At 51.0% G+C, this 18,154-nt stretch overlaps 1 protein-coding gene across 9 annotated transcripts in view; it reads left to right on the top strand.

Moving 5' to 3' along the window:
- The window catches only part of PUSL1 (pseudouridine synthase like 1), a 74,511-nt gene that overhangs the window by 54,056 nt on the left and 2,301 nt on the right, over positions 1-18,154 (top strand). For 3 of the 9 annotated variants that reach the window (XM_034753457.1, XM_034753458.1, XM_034753456.1), the window contains 4 exons: positions 2,223-2,277; positions 10,334-10,496; positions 12,634-12,873; positions 15,527-15,624. In XM_034753457.1, coding sequence (XP_034609348.1) covers positions 2,223-2,277; positions 10,334-10,496; positions 12,634-12,665 — 250 coding nt within the window. In that variant the 3' untranslated portion in view covers positions 12,666-12,873; positions 15,527-15,624. Of the gene's footprint in view, positions 1-2,222; positions 2,278-10,333; positions 10,497-12,633; positions 12,874-13,502; positions 15,625-15,914; positions 18,003-18,154 lie in introns of those variants that run through there. The other 6 variants (XM_034753452.1, XM_034753451.1, XM_034753455.1 and 3 more) reach the window with 6 other exon arrangements.

Here is an 18,154-nt window from a genome sequence, read left to right as displayed (position 1 = left end):
AATGCTTAGTCCTTCTGAGAGTGCCTGGCCATCTCTTCTCCTCTGGCTCAGACCTACTTTGTCCTTGGGCATTTTAGGGTCGTGCTACTCAGTGAGGGGCGAATTTCTGAAATGGCAAGAAAAGAATCCCCCGAAAGAACCCCCAGGACAGCATCTGCTTCCTCGAAAGCTACATAAAATCGGCAACCCCTCTGGTGTTCACAGGCTGGGAAGAAAAGGGAGGGGAGTCTTAGCCCTGACACAGGGAGGCTGCTGCCCCAGGACAGAGTCAGATGAACGGGGATTCCAGCCCCGTTTCACTGACCGACAGGGCTGCAGCCCCTACTGTCAACGGGGAGAGTCAATTTGCACCCACGTCACTTACCCTGCCTTTAAGCGGTGACCGCTTCTCTGCTGCAAAGTAGCATTGCCTGCCTAGGCCGGGACAGCTGTCCCTGTGGCTGATCACCAACAGCTGAAATCCCTAGTGGAGGCAAGGCCCCGGAAACCTCCACCATGCTGGCAGCAGCCCATGTGAGCTCACGATTCAATAATAATAATGGATAGTAGGATCCCCTGTAGCTGCCCTGTTCAGGGAACGTCTGCAACCTTTGGCTCATTGGAGGTGCAGGTAAATGTGATTTTCCCTGGACTGCAGCAATGTCCGTATCTGTGCTAGTTACACGGTTGGTCTCGGGGAGCTCAGAGCGGAAGGGCAGGGTGAGCGCTGCTGGGCACGGTTGAGGTCTGTCGGCTCCTTCTGTTCGGGGCCAGAGCGGCACTTAGTGTTTTGAACGGGTTGAGAATCCGTGGGGCGCTTTAGTGCATTGAGACCAAAAGGAGTTAAGAAAAAATTAAAAAACTCAAACTTCCCTGACGGGAGAGATTATTGATTGCACTAAAACTGTGATCTGAACCCCTCTCCCCCCCCACCCCAGGCGAGCAAGGGCTATGGGCATGTTCTCCTCTGTAACCAGAAACCCGGTGGTGAGTGCCATCCAGGGAGCACAGAAACCGGGCCCGTGTGTTTGATTCTCTCTTCTCCTGCCAAAGGCTTAAGAAGATTGAGAGTGGAATTGTTCCTCCTTAATCTCCTCTCCTGGAGCCTGTTTTAGTCTTTTGTTCCCGTTCCCCGTTAGTTTAAAGGGATTCTTTTTTAAGTCACGGTGAGATATAGGGAGAGACTGAGGCTCAGCGCTGCGCGGTGGTGGTGGCACAAAGATGACTTGTCTTAATGTGCTTGAGTTTTGGTGCTATTGAGAGCGAACAGGTGAATGGCAGAGCAGCGGGGGACCAAAACTTTCCCAGCCCAGCTCTGCTGATGCCCTGGAATCCTGACTCCTGGCATCCCCTGCTGTGCCCATCCTACCTCCCCCAGCAGCTGTCCTGATTCCCCTCAGTCTTGACCCACAGTGCCTTTACCGTTCCATGGCTCTGCTGATGCCGCTCCGCCCAGACCCGCCGCACCCCCTGCTACTCCCCAGCTCTGCAGCTGCCCCCCTTTCCAATCTGTTGCCGGGCAGAGACAACCTGCCAGATGGGCCGCATGATGCATGTGGTGGTTCAACGATTTGGGCAAATAGTGAAGGACCATTCTGGCCTCTTCCCATCCCCACCTACATAGGGCCAGCCAGAATGTGACTGACAGAGCAGTGTGTGAGTTGGGTAGAGAACAGACCCTTGCATCTGCTGCTGTATAAACTTCCTGTAAGCTCCACACGAGAAGCGAGCTGGGATGGTGAGGGAGAAATTTGCCTTGGGTATGGTGCAACGCATGTCCTGTGCAGCCCCGAGCTGCTTGTTCGCTCTGGCGCCATCTGTCTTAGAAGCAGCATTTCAGTTTCCCCCATCAGTCTGCTCTGCCGTTTCCCTGACAAAGGTTTGTGTCTCCTTTATTTCAGCCAATGCTGTTTCTCTTACTCCAGGACTGTGAAATTTGCCCGTTTAGCTGTAGGCGAGTGGAGGGCTGGGCAGTGCTCTGTGCAGCTTTGCTCACTGCATAACTGACCGTTTGCAAGTTCAGCGTAGTTCCCGCAGGAGAATCTGGGTTCTGGAGGAAGCTGTCCCTGTTCAGTGTTGGGGATCAATGAGGGCTCTTTACATCAGAAGTGGAAACTCATGGCTTCACATTGATTCTCCTGCCTGCCTGTAATTGCCCAGTGATTTATGGTCCCTCTTGGGGCTGCGGGTGGCTGGCTTGAGAGAGACAATTTTAAAAACTGATCTTTTGTTTCTTTTTCTAGGGGACTGCAGTTCTGGGAGCTAGAATTCAAGAGCAGATCATTCCTCTACAGGCAGGTACGGTAGAGTGCCGCGATGGTGATACAGCTCTAGCCGCTGTCAGCCCCTTTCATCCAAGGATCTCAAAGCACTCAGCAAACTTTACTACATCCTTGGGAGGTGTCTTCCCTATTTTACAGATGGGGGAACTGAGGCAAGGAGGCGCCGTGACTGCTCTGGCCACGCAGTGAATCCGTAGCAGAGCCGGGAATAGAACCCAGATGTTCTTATTTCAGTGTTTGGACCAGTAGAACCAGAACCTCTAAGTTTGCTCCTAAAATGACTGGAGGTTCCAGGCCATGTGGGTGGGAGTTCTAAATAATAATATATATAGAGAGATATACCTATCTCCTAGAACTGGAAGGGACCCCGAAAGGTCATCGAGTCCAGCCCCCTGCCTTCACTAGCAGGACCAAGTACTGATTTTGCCCCAGATCCCTAAGTGGCCCCCTCAAGGATTGAACTCACAGCCCTGGGTTTAGCAGGCCAGTGCTCAAACCACTGAGCTAGCCTTCCCCCCAAACTACCTTGCCTTATCCCTTCGGTTTGAGTGGCTGCAGCCACTAGCCAGGCAGTCTCACTCTGCGCTACGATGCTGAGCCGACAGGCAGGAGTTTTCACTTGTGTTTTGGATCATGAAATACTACGTGGAACTATAGAAAGGAGAGCTGGAAAAGCGCCGTTACGCCGTGTGGTTCCTCTCTCAGGGAGATTCTTCCCTTCTCTGCCCTGTTCTCTAGCTTTGTCCTGTCTGCTTGGAAATGACTCAGGAGGGGGTTTTTCACCACATCTTCCCCCCCCCCCCCGCGGGGAGGGGCTGCTCCTCAGTTTAATGGAGCTCATTGTTAGGAAAGAGTTGGCAATGCTGGTCGGTGGGTCTCCGCCACGGTGACGTTCTGGCAGCAGAGAGAGGGCAGCTTGGTCTTCTTTGTGGGAGCGATAAGCAGCTCTTTTGGATTCCATTATGGCAGACTAGCTTTGTTTTCTTAAACTCCCTGGCTGCGGGCGCCCAGCGACTGAGTGGCCGAGGCGGAGCAGCAATGGGCTCGAAACGGGGGAGACCTTCAGGGCATGGGAAGGACGTAGGCCCATTCTCTGTTCCCGAGAAGGACAATTAAGCGAGAGAGATTGTCTGTCTGCCTCCAAGTGAGCGTTTTAGGCATTAGGAGGTCCCAGCCTCGGGCGGTGACGTTCTGGGCCTCCCACGCGCCATCTCTGCCCAACTATCTACTGCAGACATCCCTGCAGAAACCCAGCTCAGCTTTGAACTGTGTGCACCGACCTACCCGCTGGTGCAGTCAGGATGCATTTGACAAGGGAAGCAGGGTGGGGCAGCCCAGGAGAATTGTCACGAGGCGTGTAATGTGTTGGCCCCGTGAGGCTGATGAGGATGCGGGGCGTGTGGCTATCCCAGATCCCTGAGGCAGCCGTCCTTTAAAGCAGGCAGACGTGAAACACTGAGGCATCGGAGTTAGACTCGCAGCAGGCAGTGACCTCTAGTGGGGAAAATGTAAAATAGTGCGTGTCCAGAAGGGTCGTTTCTTCACAGTGAGACCTGGCTTGTTTTATCCATGCTGAAGTGTAGGATCTTAGCAGGTAGAGCTGGAAAAGACCTAGCTGGCTTGAGCAGGGAAGATCCATAAAACAGATCCGTGCTGGGTTGGCCCATCAATCTGAAGATTTAGAGACTGAACCCAACCCCCTAGTTGCTAACTGCACTGGGAGCCGGCTGCTTTGATTGGATTAAGGCATTAGTGGGAAAGTGATGGTGCTTTGTCTTCATATAAATAACTCCTCGCTCGTTTGACCTGTGCGTGGGTTTAACAAGGACAAACCCGATTAGCTGAGTTTACTCCACTGTAAACGCAACCGCCTGGATAATTGTTTCCTCCTGTTTTATAGTGTTGTGCTTAGGTCCCTGCCGGATTTGCTTTACATTTGTTTCTTCATTTTTCTTGTAAGGGCACAAGCAGCCTAATAAAACAAATCTAAATGGAACTCCGATGTTAGCCCCAGCCTTCCCTTCTGCGCAGGCACAACCGATTGCACGTACGGAGGTGGATGTGCATTTGCACAACAGCTGTTTGCACAAGTAGGTGTGGCAGCTGGGCCCCCGTGTGTTTGATCTGAGTCCCTCGTACAGATTCGGTCTGCACTCCTGGGTTGCTGGTAAAATCTGGAGAGATCCATGGGAGGGGATGAGATAGCAGTGGGTGGGATACAAGTTACAACCACAAGCAAGTGCTGCACCAGTAGCATGTTCTGTGGCCCAACTCCAAATGTCAATGGGACTCCCTATCCCTGCGATGTGTGACACAAAGGCTGTTGTGAGCTGGTGTCTCCCCTGAGCCTGCATGGTCGCTTTCCTCTCAGCGCCCGGGATACTAGTCAGACAATCACAAAGCTCCAGCAGTGTCGAGGAGGGGTCTTGCGGGACCTCACCAAACACAACGCCCAACTTGAAAGGCCGGTCGCCACTGAGCCAGGTGGAATTAGGTGTTGGGGCTTCTGTGCATTGCAGAGTTCTAGGAATGCTTGAGCGGCTGTTCCCACAGGCAGTGAGCACAATGGATGAAGTCCCAATCGCGTCAGTGACCCCCACTGAACCTTCTCTCTTGCTGGTTGGCCCTGTTAGGAGCTGGCTGCCTGGTTTTGGAACCCACTCCCCTCTTTCTCCCTTTATTTTCCTGGGGATCTCCAAGCCCTTTGCACATTAAACTTCTCTAGGGCAAATTGACTTGCCCACAGTCATCCAGTGAGCTGATCCCAGATCTTCCCCAGCTCTAACCACTAGACTGGTCTCTTTGATAGTGACCGCAGAACAGCCCGTATCCCTAGAAATGGATCGCTAACGAGGCTTGTGGTGGGAGTTTAAAGTGACATTTGTTGACTGCAGCCTAACGGGAAAGCCGCAGTGCAAACATGAAGTATGCCGGGGCCAGGAGATAAGTCTAGTTTCAGAATAAGCTCATCGATGTATGAGAGAGGAGGAGGGCTGGGAGTTGATCGGGCAGCCAAGCTAGCACCCTCAGCCCTATATCCCTCTGATGAGATCAGTCGGAGCTCCTGGGAGAGCAGCTATGCTGCAAAGGTACCAGCTCAGAGCCTGCCAGACTCTGTTTCTGGAAGTGCTATAAGCAGAAAGGAGCTTTCTTCAGCCCTGCTCAGAAGGGAGGTGCTGAGTTTGGTTTTTTTTTTTTTGGCTCAGATGGCAAGAGGGAAGGAGAGTCAGGCAGTAGGCAGCCCCAAAAGGTGGCTTTCAGGACGTGCTTGTGTCCTTTGGTGCTGCAGCATGATGAACTGCATAACGAGCAGGAAGGAGCCTGGGCTTTGAGTTTTTGTTTTAGCAGTTCAGGTTGTTTCTACTCTGCTGTTCCTCTAAGATTCTGTGATTGGGGAGCTTAAAGGATTATAGGATCTTAACTCTCAAGAAAGTGGACCCAGAGCAATTGAGAAGAGGGATCCTTTTAGATGAGATGTGACAGACGCTCCTAGGCCCTACCACAACTCAAACGCCTGCCAAACATCTGGGAGAAAAGACATTTTTGTTAAAGTTTAATCATCCCCTGCCCCTTCAGTTAAGGGCTGAGGAAGTCCCAACTCAAGGTTTTCAGCTCCTCCAGCAAAATCAGACTCGATATTCCTGATATTTCTGTTTTTCATTATCAGGTGGCACCATAAAGAAGCTAAATAAATAAATAGGGTGCCAGCATAATTTTATTTCTACCTTTATAGGTCACCAAAAAAAGGAGGATCCTAATGGCAGGAAATTCCTGATGCAAAGTTATTAACTGTGATAGAATTCCAATTGCTCTAGCAGTTTTCATCCCCAAATGCTCCCCTAACTATATGTACACACAGCCTGCAGCCCTGTGCTCTGCAATGCAGCTACCTCGGGGTTGGCAGGGAGCCCCGTGTGTGACAGCGAGTGGGCAGACACCAGGGCAAACCTTGCTCTTATGAAAGATGCCCTAGGGTCTTTCATAGCCAGACAGGACCTTGGTTTTTAAGGGTTTGTGCAAAAGTCCTGTCCACACTTAGCTACCTGCATTAGAGTTTGTGTGTGAAACCTCAGTTAGTCCTGCTCTGATTCTGGGGGGTGACGGGAGACAAGGTATTTAAACTCTTCTCTGAGACGGCTAAGCTAACGCCTTGGGCTGGAATGGAGAGAGCGCAGAGACAGTAGCAAGCACAGAAAGCAGGGCGAGGCAGCTTTTCGTGGCATGGATGCTGGAATAATTTTCCCCTTGAGTCATGCGGGGGAAGGCTGTGGGGGAGCTGGTTGGTAGCTGGGGAGGAGACAGCGACACGGCTGAGGACAGGCTGCCAATAATATAAAAGGGAGCAAGTAACTTTTTAGTGTGCTTTTTGCATAAAAGCAAAATGGAAGTGTCCTCCTCCTGTGAGAGGCCGAACAGCGCTCTCTGCCCCATGCAACCTGCAGGGCAGGGACCCTGAGCAAAGGCTAAATAACATCTAGCATTTCTACAGTGCCTTGCATCCCCCCAGGTCCCCACTGGGCTAGCTATGCCCTTGGAAAGGCAGCCAGAAGGGGCAAAGGTCCGAAGCCCTCGCAGCACCCGCTGACTGAACCATGGGGATTATGGCCCATGGCTACTCACTCAGACTCACATTCTCCTGGGCATGTTGAGAGCTCGGCTGCTGGCTGGCTTCTTGCACCACCCACTTGTTAATTTCGTCCATCTCTTACGGCTTGTCTTTTAGACCATGAGCTCTTTGGGGCGGGGACTGCCATGTCCTACGGCCTGAGGGGAGCCGCAGGGCCTGCCCGTGGGATCAGAGCAGAGGGCTTTGAAAAGGCCAACCTGGGGCTTTCCGGGGTGCCCGCTTTGAGGTGCCTTCAAAGGGCCTGATGTTCGGAAAGCACTGAGCATCCCGTCGGCAGAGTCAGCGCCCCGCCCCATCTCCCCCTTTGATTCTGCCCATGCCCCTTAAAAGGGGCACTGGCTGATGCGATGCTAATGCCAATGGGTGGACCGTTTCCGTTTTGTGCATTAACTCTTGTGGGAGCTGTGAAATCCCGTCGTCTCCTTTCTCCAGCTGCACTGCGTGCTTTGAACAGGATCACTGCCAGTGCCCACTCTCCTGCCCCACCAGAGCTTTGCCTGGAGAGGATACGGGCCCAGCTGTTGCTGATGGTTTTGCTGCTTGGTTGCTAGCAGTGACGCCTGTCCAGCTCCCGTCTATAACTAACTAGCTACTGGGCAGTCAGTGCCTTGAAAAACACAACAATGTGTTTCACTTCCTAGCAGCCGTATGGAACCCAAAGGCCATCCCAAGCCCTATCACAGCTGGCTTAAGGGGATTGAGGGGTTGGACCTATGAGTGTGATGATTAATTATTTGTATTACCATAGTGCCCTTGAGACGCCTTCATGGACCAGAACCCCAGCATGTTCAAACATGGAAGAAAAAGACAGTCCTGCCCCAAAGAGCTTACGCTCTATCAGCTCCTCTCTCTTAACGAGTGACAGCGCCTCCTGTAGGCAGACCTCATTCCTACTCGCATCTTTGGTGCTCTAGTTTTTAGCTTCGCTTCTCCTCCATGTTGGTAGATGTGCCCTTTTTGAGGAGGAGCTGTCAGGCGGTGGCTGCTCATGTTGATGTTGATGCAGCTGCTGCAAGGCGGGCATTGGCTTCTGCTGCCCGTGTCAGGCAGCAGTGCGTGCACGGCCTGTCTGCAGAGATGCTCCGTGCCTCTGACGTAGGAGGCTGCCGACTTTGGGGCATCCTGGGACAGGAGGCACCGACGGGTGCAAGTGCCAGTGGCATCCATGCAGCGCCTTCGGTTCCAGGAACAGAGCGGGAAAGGACAACTGTTAGCCTAGATGCTTAGGTGATGGACATGAGGGCAAGCTTCTCCATGTAGCTGTCTAGTCCTCCCGGTGTGGATGAAAGCAGCAAGTGGCAGTGGGGAGGTGTTCTATGCAGATCAGAGGAGGTGTTTGAAATATCAAATTCCTGGCTGCGGGGGCATTTCTTCCTCGTCTGACTCACTTGTTTTTGGCTTTTTGAGAGCGACACGAGCCCCCGAGTCTCCCCCGCCTGGAAACCAGGTTGGTTGCATAACTTGAGTTTGAAAGCCCAGCTCTGTCGCGTGCTCGTTAGTTTCCTACCACAGAGGGATGTGTGGGTGCTGCTGTTCCTCGCCTCTGCTCAGCTCTCTCTGCCCACGCGTGCGCTCCAGTTAGAGGCAGCGTTGCTGTGTAGCAGAAAGTTTCAGCGTCCCCGGCCCTCTCAGTATCACTGCAAGGAAGGCTCTCATGATATAATGCAGAGGGCCCAGGAATTTTGTCTGAAGTTCACCCCTCCTCCTTTGACCAGTAGAGGTCACTGTGCTGATTTGTGTTATTGGTGGCCGCTGTCACTGCTGCCTGCAGTCCCAGGCACCGCTGAGTGGGGCAGACGCATGGAGCAGGCAAATCACAGCAGAGCTACTGCCTACCACGGCTATGCCCTGCCCCTTGCAGGCTGGAGAAAGGGGGCAGCTGCTGGAGCTCACCAGTGGATTGGGGGAGTAGGGGCCATGCGTGAGGGGGTGTCACAAAGGCGGGGTCTCAGGGCATGTCTACACTGCAATGCAAGTCCAGGGTTTGCACCCGTAACCCCTCTTCCGTGCACACACACGGCTCTGTCCCAGGACCCCTTGGGGGTGGAGGCTCCAAGCCTGGGTTCAAGCCCTATTGCTTTGCAGTGTAGACACAGCCCCCCCGGACTCATGCTCGGGGAGTATCCCACAATCCCATGGGCTGACTTTGTCCTCTGAACGGTCAAGTTTCATGAGCAGTCCAGTTTTCCCGCACGGCCCCATGAACAAGGGGCAAGAGTGGCCACGTTGTGGGAGGGCGCTAGGAAGTCTGGGATATGCCTGGCTGGACTCAGACCTGCATAATGCAATGTAGATGCTGGAGCCCCAGGCTGGGTTTCAACGATTCCTAACCTGGGCTTACGAATGGGTGTAGACGCTCAAGTCCCAGGTTAACAAACCAAGGGCCGGCCAACTCGAGTTCTCTATCCCTGGGGTTGCGTTGCAGTGTAGACAGACCCTGAGAGTTAAAAGAGCAAGGCCAAGGGGTGCTTCTGGGGGATGTGGAAGCTCCAGGCTGCCACATTATGGACAGAGAGTCAGGGCTCTTTGGGGTGACTGGGTCTCGGCCTGGTTCTCTTTGGGTACGTCTACACCGCACTAAAGCAGGCGTGGCTGACCCGGGCACGTGAGGGTAGGCTGTGGGGCTGCAAAATTGCAGCGTGGACATTTGGACTCAGGCTGGAGCCCGGGCTCTGAGTCCCCGTGATGGGGGGAGGGGGAAGGTCCCAGACCCTGGGCTCCTGCTTGCCCTTGAACATCTCCACTGCAGTTTTACAGCCCCATGAGCCAAAGTCAGTGGACACAGGGCAGCTGCGGGTGTTTCATTGCAATGTAGACACTCCCAGCGGGTCTGTGCCGTGATGGAGCCCCTGGGTTGGCTCTCAGTAAAGAAGCCCAGCATAGAATAGACCACAGAGCTTGGAATCTCCTCCAAGGGCCCGAGTCCCCTTAATTCCCACTCAGCCCCTCTCAAGAGACGCCCAGAGCCCTGTGGGTCCAGACAGAGGGACAGAGTTAGCTGGGATGAGTGATGGGAGCTTCCTGCAGCTGGCTTGGCAGGGAGATGCCACAGCCAGTGGTGGCCCTAAAAATACCTGCAGAAGAGGCCCCAACAGACAAAGCGTTCTTGCGGGGTCTGGTTTATCTGACCTTCCTTTGAGCAAGGGGCTTAATTTACCGGTCGCCAGTGCTGGAATTTGCTTGGCCCTCTCAGGCCACTTCTTCTCAACCAGTGTGTGTTGGCAGGACTCCTCCCACGGTGACAGGGACCGGGCATGCTGCCTTGAACTGCAGGGCGTGAAGCATCGCTCCATAGGCTAATTCCCTGGCCCTGGTAGTTATGGAACGTTACATGCCCCTGGGCCCTGCTGGGTTACACTGAAAGCAGCAGATGGGTTTTCACGTCTGCTTTTTACAAGGGCAACAACGGGGCGGTATTTCTAAGCCGGATTCTCTGTTGTTTCAGGTACGAAGGATGGCAGGGGCTCTGGTAGCAGTTGGCCAAGGCAGGCTGGCTCCTTATCACATAAAGGAACTATTAGAGATTAGAGACTCGCTGGCTTATCCACAGAACACCATGGCTCCAGCAGCTGGACTCTTCCTGAAATCTGTGGAGTATGATGACGCTGGTAAGTGAATCCATGTAGTGCCAGTCAGAGGGAACCCCGAGCATCGCAAGACTCCTTCAGTGGAGTTGGATCTGCCTCTGAAGGCAGCAGTCACCTGCCCCAGCCTTGCTATCAAAACCATCTTCACCATTATTCATCCCATAGGCTATTTATAGCCACGTTCCACTGAGTGCCGAAGTTGTAATGGGCGCTCGTTGCAATGGGGCATCATGGACGGGTGCGTTTCCTGGTCAGTTTTCTCCGTTGGTAAAACATTCATCATACAGTTTGCAAAGGGCTTTGAGATTCTTGGATGAACAGGGCTGTGTCAGTACAGACGAACTAATGAAGCCCCGTTACACCCACGGGAGCATTATGGCTGTTTTGATGAGGAAACTGAGGCAAAGGAGGGGCAGCAACTTGCCCGAGGTCACAGAGCAAATCAGTGGCTGAGCGAAGTCTAGGATCCAATAATTCTGGCACCTGGTCCCCTGCTCTAACTACCTGACCCCTGCCCTCCCCGAGACAGGAACAGAACCCAGGGTTTGAGACTTAGTCTCTTGCACGTAACGAGTAGAGCTACTACCCTCTTTAAATGTTTAATAGCGGGCTGAGAAGGGTGGTGGGCACCAGCCAGATACCCAGAATTTGCTCGCATCTTCATTCCCACCTCTCACTGGGTTGTTCTTGCACAGAACCCGTAATGATAAGGCCTGTTGCTTAACCTGTCCAGAACAGGAGACAGAAATCCAGGGGGTCCCTGTGATCGGAGACGTGGTATCTGTTTTAAGCTGTTTATTTCGGGTACTGCTTAAGGAAGTTTAAAAAAAAAAAAAAAAAGCCAATTTGTTTCTCCTAAAAGATTATGAATTCATACAATCCAAAATTCATATCCCCTGTAGGGAGGGAGGATATTAACTGGCTTGAACGAGAAAAGCGATTTTATTGCAGGCAGAATGTGATGTCTTGATGGGGCAAAGACGATCTTATTTCTAAATCGAATACAGCCTCTGTGTTAGTGTCCCATTAAAGGAAATCAAGGAAATCTTTGCCGTAAACACGCGTACCTGCTTCTGATGAGATTAGCGATCCGCTCCAAGGGAGAAGGATGGGGGCATCGAATTACTTCCTAGCGAGCGTTGCCGTAGTGACAGATGTGAGCCACCATTGTGAAATGATACAATAATCAAGTACCTACTGGAGCTACTTCATCCATCGCTCTCACAGCCCTTTATAAAGACGTGTATTACTGCCCATGATGGGGAAACTGAGGCACGGAGAGGCAAAACTGACTTGCCCATAGTCACATGGGCTCCGAGGCAGAAGCCTGGAGTAGAACCCAGGTGTCCTGACAGCTACACAGCACTGTGCCCTACCTGGCCAGGTCAGCGTTGAGGGCACAAATGATGGTGGGTGGCGATATGGAGAAGCTTGTGTAACTGGTGATCCTATGCTGCGTAGAGAGAGGCCTTCGGACCCCCGAGCTGTCCCCAGGCACATGGCAGCTGCAATGAATAAACAAAACTCAATTCCCTTCTACAGGTGGGGTGGGGACAAATGGACGTCAATGGTTCACCTTCTACAGGCTCTCTCTGGGGCCCCCATCTCCCTGGAGTGCCCTCCCTGAGAGCCACTTCCTCTCTCTGCAGCTCCTGGTAGAATCTTCCTCTCCTCATTAGCCAGCGATTCACCAGGGCCGGGGTGAGCGTCCATCTCAGCTAGCCCCACCAGCCCTCCCTGGGACCACTCCGTTGCACCCAGGGCTTGCTAAAGCTATCAAGGCTCCCCAAGGCTCTGTTAAACTGGGGTTAGGTTTCATCCCCCACAGCAGCAGACGAGGCCTCCTTTGATTTTTCTTGGAGGTGCCCGAGCAGGACTCGGGGAACAAGAAGCAGGGAAACAAAGAGCCACACAACCAGCTTGGAGACAAAGCAGAGCTCTTAGGCGGGCCTTGAAAACGCTGCAGCTTGTCAGTTTTGGCCTGTTCTAATGGCACTTCTCCCAAGAAGCGCTGGCTGCCGAGCCACCCAGCCATCTGCCCGCGTTTGTGGGGACGGAGCCCAAGCAGGAAATGAAGAAACACAAACTTAAGTGCTTTCAGGTGGGGCTGGGTTTTTCTTTCTTTCCACATCAATGTTTTCCCTTTTTCTCCTCACAGACGTGGACACAGAAGGTAACGCAGCAAAATAGCGGCCCTGTGAGACGTGCAGCTGTGCCTGAAAGAACTCGGTTGGTGGGGGCCATGTCGCAGAGATTTCCAGAACTCGCTTTGTATGCTGATACACGGCCGGGTCTCAATAAACCCCATTGATTGTGGCTAGAGACATCGCCACGTCATTTGTCCACGTGCCCAGAGGCTTGGAAGGATTGGTAATTCTGGGCGACAGACAGCTGGTTGGTTTGTAGATTCTAAGTTACTTGGGTCACACCACTGGCTACACGCTCATATACTGTCTTCCCCTCGCCTCCTGCCTCCACCAACATACAGGGAAGGGACCTGTGTGAGTGGAGGGGCGTCACTTCCCCTGGGCATAGACGCAGAATGGGGTCAGACCACAGTAGGCAAACCTTTGTCTCCTCTTTACCCCTCTTCTTTGTAATCCCTGTCGTCTTGCAGACCAGCAGGAGACACAGTCGTTTATGTATGTATCATGAAAGCCCAACTTGAATTGCGGGATGATTGTCAAATAATTGCAGCTGAGTTGTGGACAAGACATGGAAAATTGCGGAAAAGTAATAATAGCCTTTTATTAATTGGGGTCATTTGCAAAAGCCAGAGAAGATCTACTTGTTTAAGAAAAAAATTGCTAGAACAATAGACACACTCAAGGATTATCAAAAAGAACGAGGAGTACTTGTGGCACCTTAGAGACTAGCAAATTATTTTTGATAATAGGACATTTTGCTGCAACTGTGTTACAGCTATTAATGCGTGGGGCTGACAGCAGGCTTATCATGCACAAAGCACACCTGAATCAGCACAGGAGCATAGCACGATGGAGAACACGGATACCTTTTTTTTTTTTTTTTTTTTTTTTTAAACAAACAGGATTGGTTTTTGTGACACTTAAACCTCAAGTTTTGCCTATTTTATGACTAGGTCTGATACAGTCAGCATCATATTGTGTGTTAATTGGCCTGGCTTGTGAATGGCCCCAAAACCCCAGCCTTCCTTGAGGGAGACTCTGTTTGCAAAGGCCCATGCCGCAGGCAGCGGAGTACCTGGGAGGTGTTGAGCATTGACATCACTGGGAGCTAAAAAACAGACCTAGGTGTGCTGGAGGGGGGCCTGTTTTGCTGTGCATATTCTGCAACAGTTCGTCTTTGTGGCAAAAGTTTTAGGCAGAGAGACTGAAGCAGGCGTTATTCTTATATAACATCATCTCGCTCTGCCTTTTGCTTTACTACTTCTAAAGCTTTGCGGTGTCTTATGGCTTGGTTAGTGCAAACTTCAGTCTGTTGTGGTTTTTCCAAAAGAAAGCGAACGTATCGCTCAGTTAAACACTAGTGCTTGGCCCGGGTCCTGCTGCAAAAATCATGTTTGGTGCACATTGAAGGTGCCTAATGTCAACTTTATGAATTAGCTCCTCGTCCTCATGTGCCTGTGCTGCAATTATTGAGACGGTCAAATTGTCAGTGACTGTGGGTGGCTATTTCCCCCCCCTCCCCCAACCTTCCTCTGCAGTGTGTGGATGCAGGTGACCTGCCAAGATTATCAGGGTCTATTTCACTTACTCATTTCCCCGCCATTTACGGCGACTTTGGGCATCAGTGCATCTTGGTCCTTCCTATTCTCTGCCTGTGGCACAAAATCGAGGTTCCAGAGGGCTGTAATAGTTGGTTTCCTTTTGGTTGCTGGGTGGCGGTGGCTTGTGATATACAGGAAATGAGACTGAACTCTAAGACCCTGTGACAAGCTCTCTCCTTGACTGCAGAGCTGGTGTTCAGAGCCCTACAGTCAGCTCCTCAAGGTTCGGAGGGTGCTTTTTGTTACTGGGGGGGTTGGACTAGATACCCGGTAACCTGTTCAGACAAATGAAAAATACTTAGTTGCAAGATTGTGCAGTGTGCATTAACTCTGACAGGCAGGGTTGGGAGCTGGTGATGGTGAAGTATTTCAGCCCTTTACTGTTGCCGGTAGCAGGTTTACCAGTGGACTCACTTCTTCCACCCACTGAAGGAGAGGTAAGAATTTTCCATTTTATTCTCTCCCTTCATACATAGCGGGTTGGTTCCTACTCACTTTCTTTGGCTGCACACGGGTGAGTCAGGAGCTGCATTCTTAGCACTAACAGTGCCACTGGCAGTTCCCAGGAGCCCCGGAAAATGCCACACAATCCCTTTCACACAGTCGGGAAGGTGAACGTCGGTATCTCAGTAGGGGCAGTGCCGACTGATGTTATACAACGGCTTCGTGCATCTGCTTGTGGAGCACTGGACTCACCCTGTCGTTACCATAGAGACTGGACGTATTGCAGAACAGTTAAGGGACCAGCTTTCATGTTGCTTTGGACTCACCTGGGTATCTGAGCTCCACATAGATACAGACACACAGGAAATTGGACACGATCAATCACATTTAGGCAGCTGTTTCCCTGGAAAGGCGTTAACCAGTGGCCTAACCCTTGCCGCATCATTGCCATTTCTCCTTACCAGGAAAAGCATTCGTTAAAATACAAATAAAATCACAAGTGAAATGGATCGGATTTAGGCTCAGGCTAAAGTCAAGTACTGGCCCATGATTTGGAAGCATCAGCTAAGGGGGAGGCCTAGGGCTGCGTAGTAGCTCAGGTGCCTGTCGCAGTTGTGAATGAACATGGGACTGTGCCTTTCACTTGCTGGCAAAACTGAAACTCATCTCACTGTAGTTTCACGTGACATGCTGGGCATGATGTGAAATGTTCTGTTCACCTACCGGCCGAGTCCGAGTATGAACTGGAACTCTTGGCCGACCTCTGCACTTCCTGTGGTTTCTCGCTGCAGAGCAAGGTGGGAGGGTTTTGCCATATGCTTTGCAAGGTGACTTCATTGTGGTGCTACACTGTCGACAGGCGAGCTCAGCATCAAGCCTCTGCTTTGTGAAGCATCTTCAGAGGATCCAGCGTGTTCGTTGCATTTTTCGCGTGAGATAGTGGCCTGGGGCTGGTGGGTGAGTTCTTTTACTTCCCTTTCTTGATTTGTCATGAAACGCCGCATGGCACAGCACAAGGGCAGCTGACAGCGAGTGTCTGGGTTTTTTTTTAAAGGAATGCTTACATGTTAATACAAGTTGGAAAGCCCCTCTCCAACTGATCAGGCTGAATTAGGTTTGCAACACCCCTGGTAAATGTGTGAAAATAACTTACTAGCTCCAGCTGACATAGTAACTTATTTTTTTGGGGGGGGAGGGGGGACTTTACAGCCAAGTGGAAGGAATTAGCAGCATAAGATATTTAATCTGCCTAGGATGCTGCACCCCGACATTGGGAATACTTGCATTTCTGGTGCTTTACAAATCATGTGACCCGAAATTCAAATTTTGTAAAAACGTACATTTATCCTGTGATTAACAGAAACGTTTCCATTAATAACAATGGAAACTTCTTTTCCAATCCAACAGACCTTTTCCTCTTCACTACTGGGTTTCCAAACCAGAAATTTTCCACCCTGGAGAGCTTGGCAAGTGAATCTCACAATGGTGATTTTCATTATTCGAGCTGAAATGCAGGAAGTAAAATGGCCTTGATAAATACAGCAGAAAGAATTGGGGTTTTAAAGAAATGTAGGCGCTGGTCCTGCACGCTGATTTACTTGCGGAATGGGGGCCTTAGAGTAATAGGAGAACCATGAGTAAACTATTTACAATAGGGAGAAGTTGACTGTATCTGGGGAACTGGGTGCTTCTCCTAGCTTTGTGACATGGGGAGAGTCATTTTGCTACTACCTCTACCCCCGGGTGTATAATGAAGATACTTAAATTTATTTACTTCCGATGTGTATTGTGATGCTATAATTGTTTGTAAAGAGCTGATGATGGAATGTCCTCAGAGTTTTCTTCCCTCTCTTATCCTCGTTTTGCCATAATTAATCCAAAGCAGGTTCACTGTAAGGGAGTGGAACATCTAAATGGAGTTACCCGTCTTACCAAGTCAGCCCAGCAGGCTGAACTCGATGACCTCTCAAGATCCCTTCCAGCCGTACATTTCACTTCCTTTTTGTGAGGCTTGAGAAGGCTGCCATCCTCTTTCAGTGGGGCAGACCTGGTTTCTGATGCCTACTTAGATGGTGGCTTTAGCACAGCTGTGCAAGATTGTACTCTCAGCAGACCACTAGAACATTAGTCTCTGTTTTCATCATGGTGATGTCGGGCAAGTAGATTTTGTGCCTTGGCTAGTCAAGTCTCACACCAAGACTGCTTGAGAAGTGAGAGCGTGAGATTTTCCTTTGATTGGAGTGGGTTGGTGTGGTCAGCAAAATGTCACTTATGGAAAAAACCTGTATTTTCCTATGTGGTGCTATCTCTGCTGACTGACTCAGTCTGCTCTGTTCCACGTCATTCAGCTAGTGGTCAGTAAAATTACTGTCTCTTGACAAATTCTACAGCCTATTCAAAACCCCACTGCTCACTTCATTTGCTAGTATCCTCTCCACTCAGACATCACTCTTATTTATTCAGATCACCCTGGCGGCTCCTTGGATCTACCTTAATTTAATTCTCCATCTAAGACCACTGCAACCTCCTCGTTTGTGTGCATGAGTCAGTATGTTTGTTTTAGGCCTGCTGCAATTTCTCGGTCGCTCTTTTTCTTGTCAGGGACAGGGTCAAATCAGAGTTGTTGCTGTGCATTTAGATCCTGCTCTGGTGAAATTCTCTTGCCTGGGACACCATCCACTGAATAGTTGAGAGGCATGGTTGGCCACAGTGTGGTTTTGCAATTATTTCCCTCCTCCCCCCCCCCCCCCCGTTATCTGAAAGACCCCCACCAACAGATTGTGTAGTCAGACTTGCTCTTCGCCCTGTAGTGCCAAAATGAAACTATTTCTCCCCCCCCCCCATCTGTTGTAATAATCTTTGGTACTTCTTGTGACAACAGTACAAGTGTTAGGAGACGGACTGTGCCCCTTTAATGTATAATGAATAGTTACATCTACTTTCCTAGGGGCTCCCACCAGAGGATCTCACAGCACTTTACAAACACTGCATGAACCCTCACTTCTCAGGGAGGTGGTATCCCAATGGTTTCAAGAGAGTTATTTGTATTACAGTAGCAGCTAGTGCTCGGCTCTGTACAGATACGTCATGAGAAACAACCCCTGCCCTGAAGAGCTTGCAGTCTAAGACAAAGGGTAGAAGGGGTAACAGGCACAGAGAGGTGACTTGACTTGCCTGGAACAGAAGCCAGGGCTGCTAGGCCCAGTCCAATGCTCAGACTTGGATGCCTAATCTCAGAGAACTGGGGCTTGACTTCCACCAGTGCAAGGAACCATCTCGTGCTACATTTGAAGGACAGTCCAGTATTTAACTCTTCAGCCCATCGCACGTTAAACGTGTGTCCCCTTTACATATTCTATACTTGCTCCTGTAACTGGTCTCCTCCAGCTGCCTCTTAAACGAGCTGGGGGCTGCAGCTGCTTAATCTCAACCCATCTCCTGTTTTAGGGGATATTTTTGATTGTAACGTGACGGAAAGTCTTTCCCC

This window comes from Trachemys scripta, chromosome 19, assembly GCF_013100865.1.
Source record: "Trachemys scripta elegans isolate TJP31775 chromosome 19, CAS_Tse_1.0, whole genome shotgun sequence".
NCBI classification, from domain to species: domain Eukaryota; kingdom Metazoa; phylum Chordata; order Testudines; family Emydidae; genus Trachemys; species Trachemys scripta.
The sequence above is the reverse complement of the archived record's forward strand: the minus strand, read 5'-3'. Positions and strand labels throughout refer to the sequence as shown.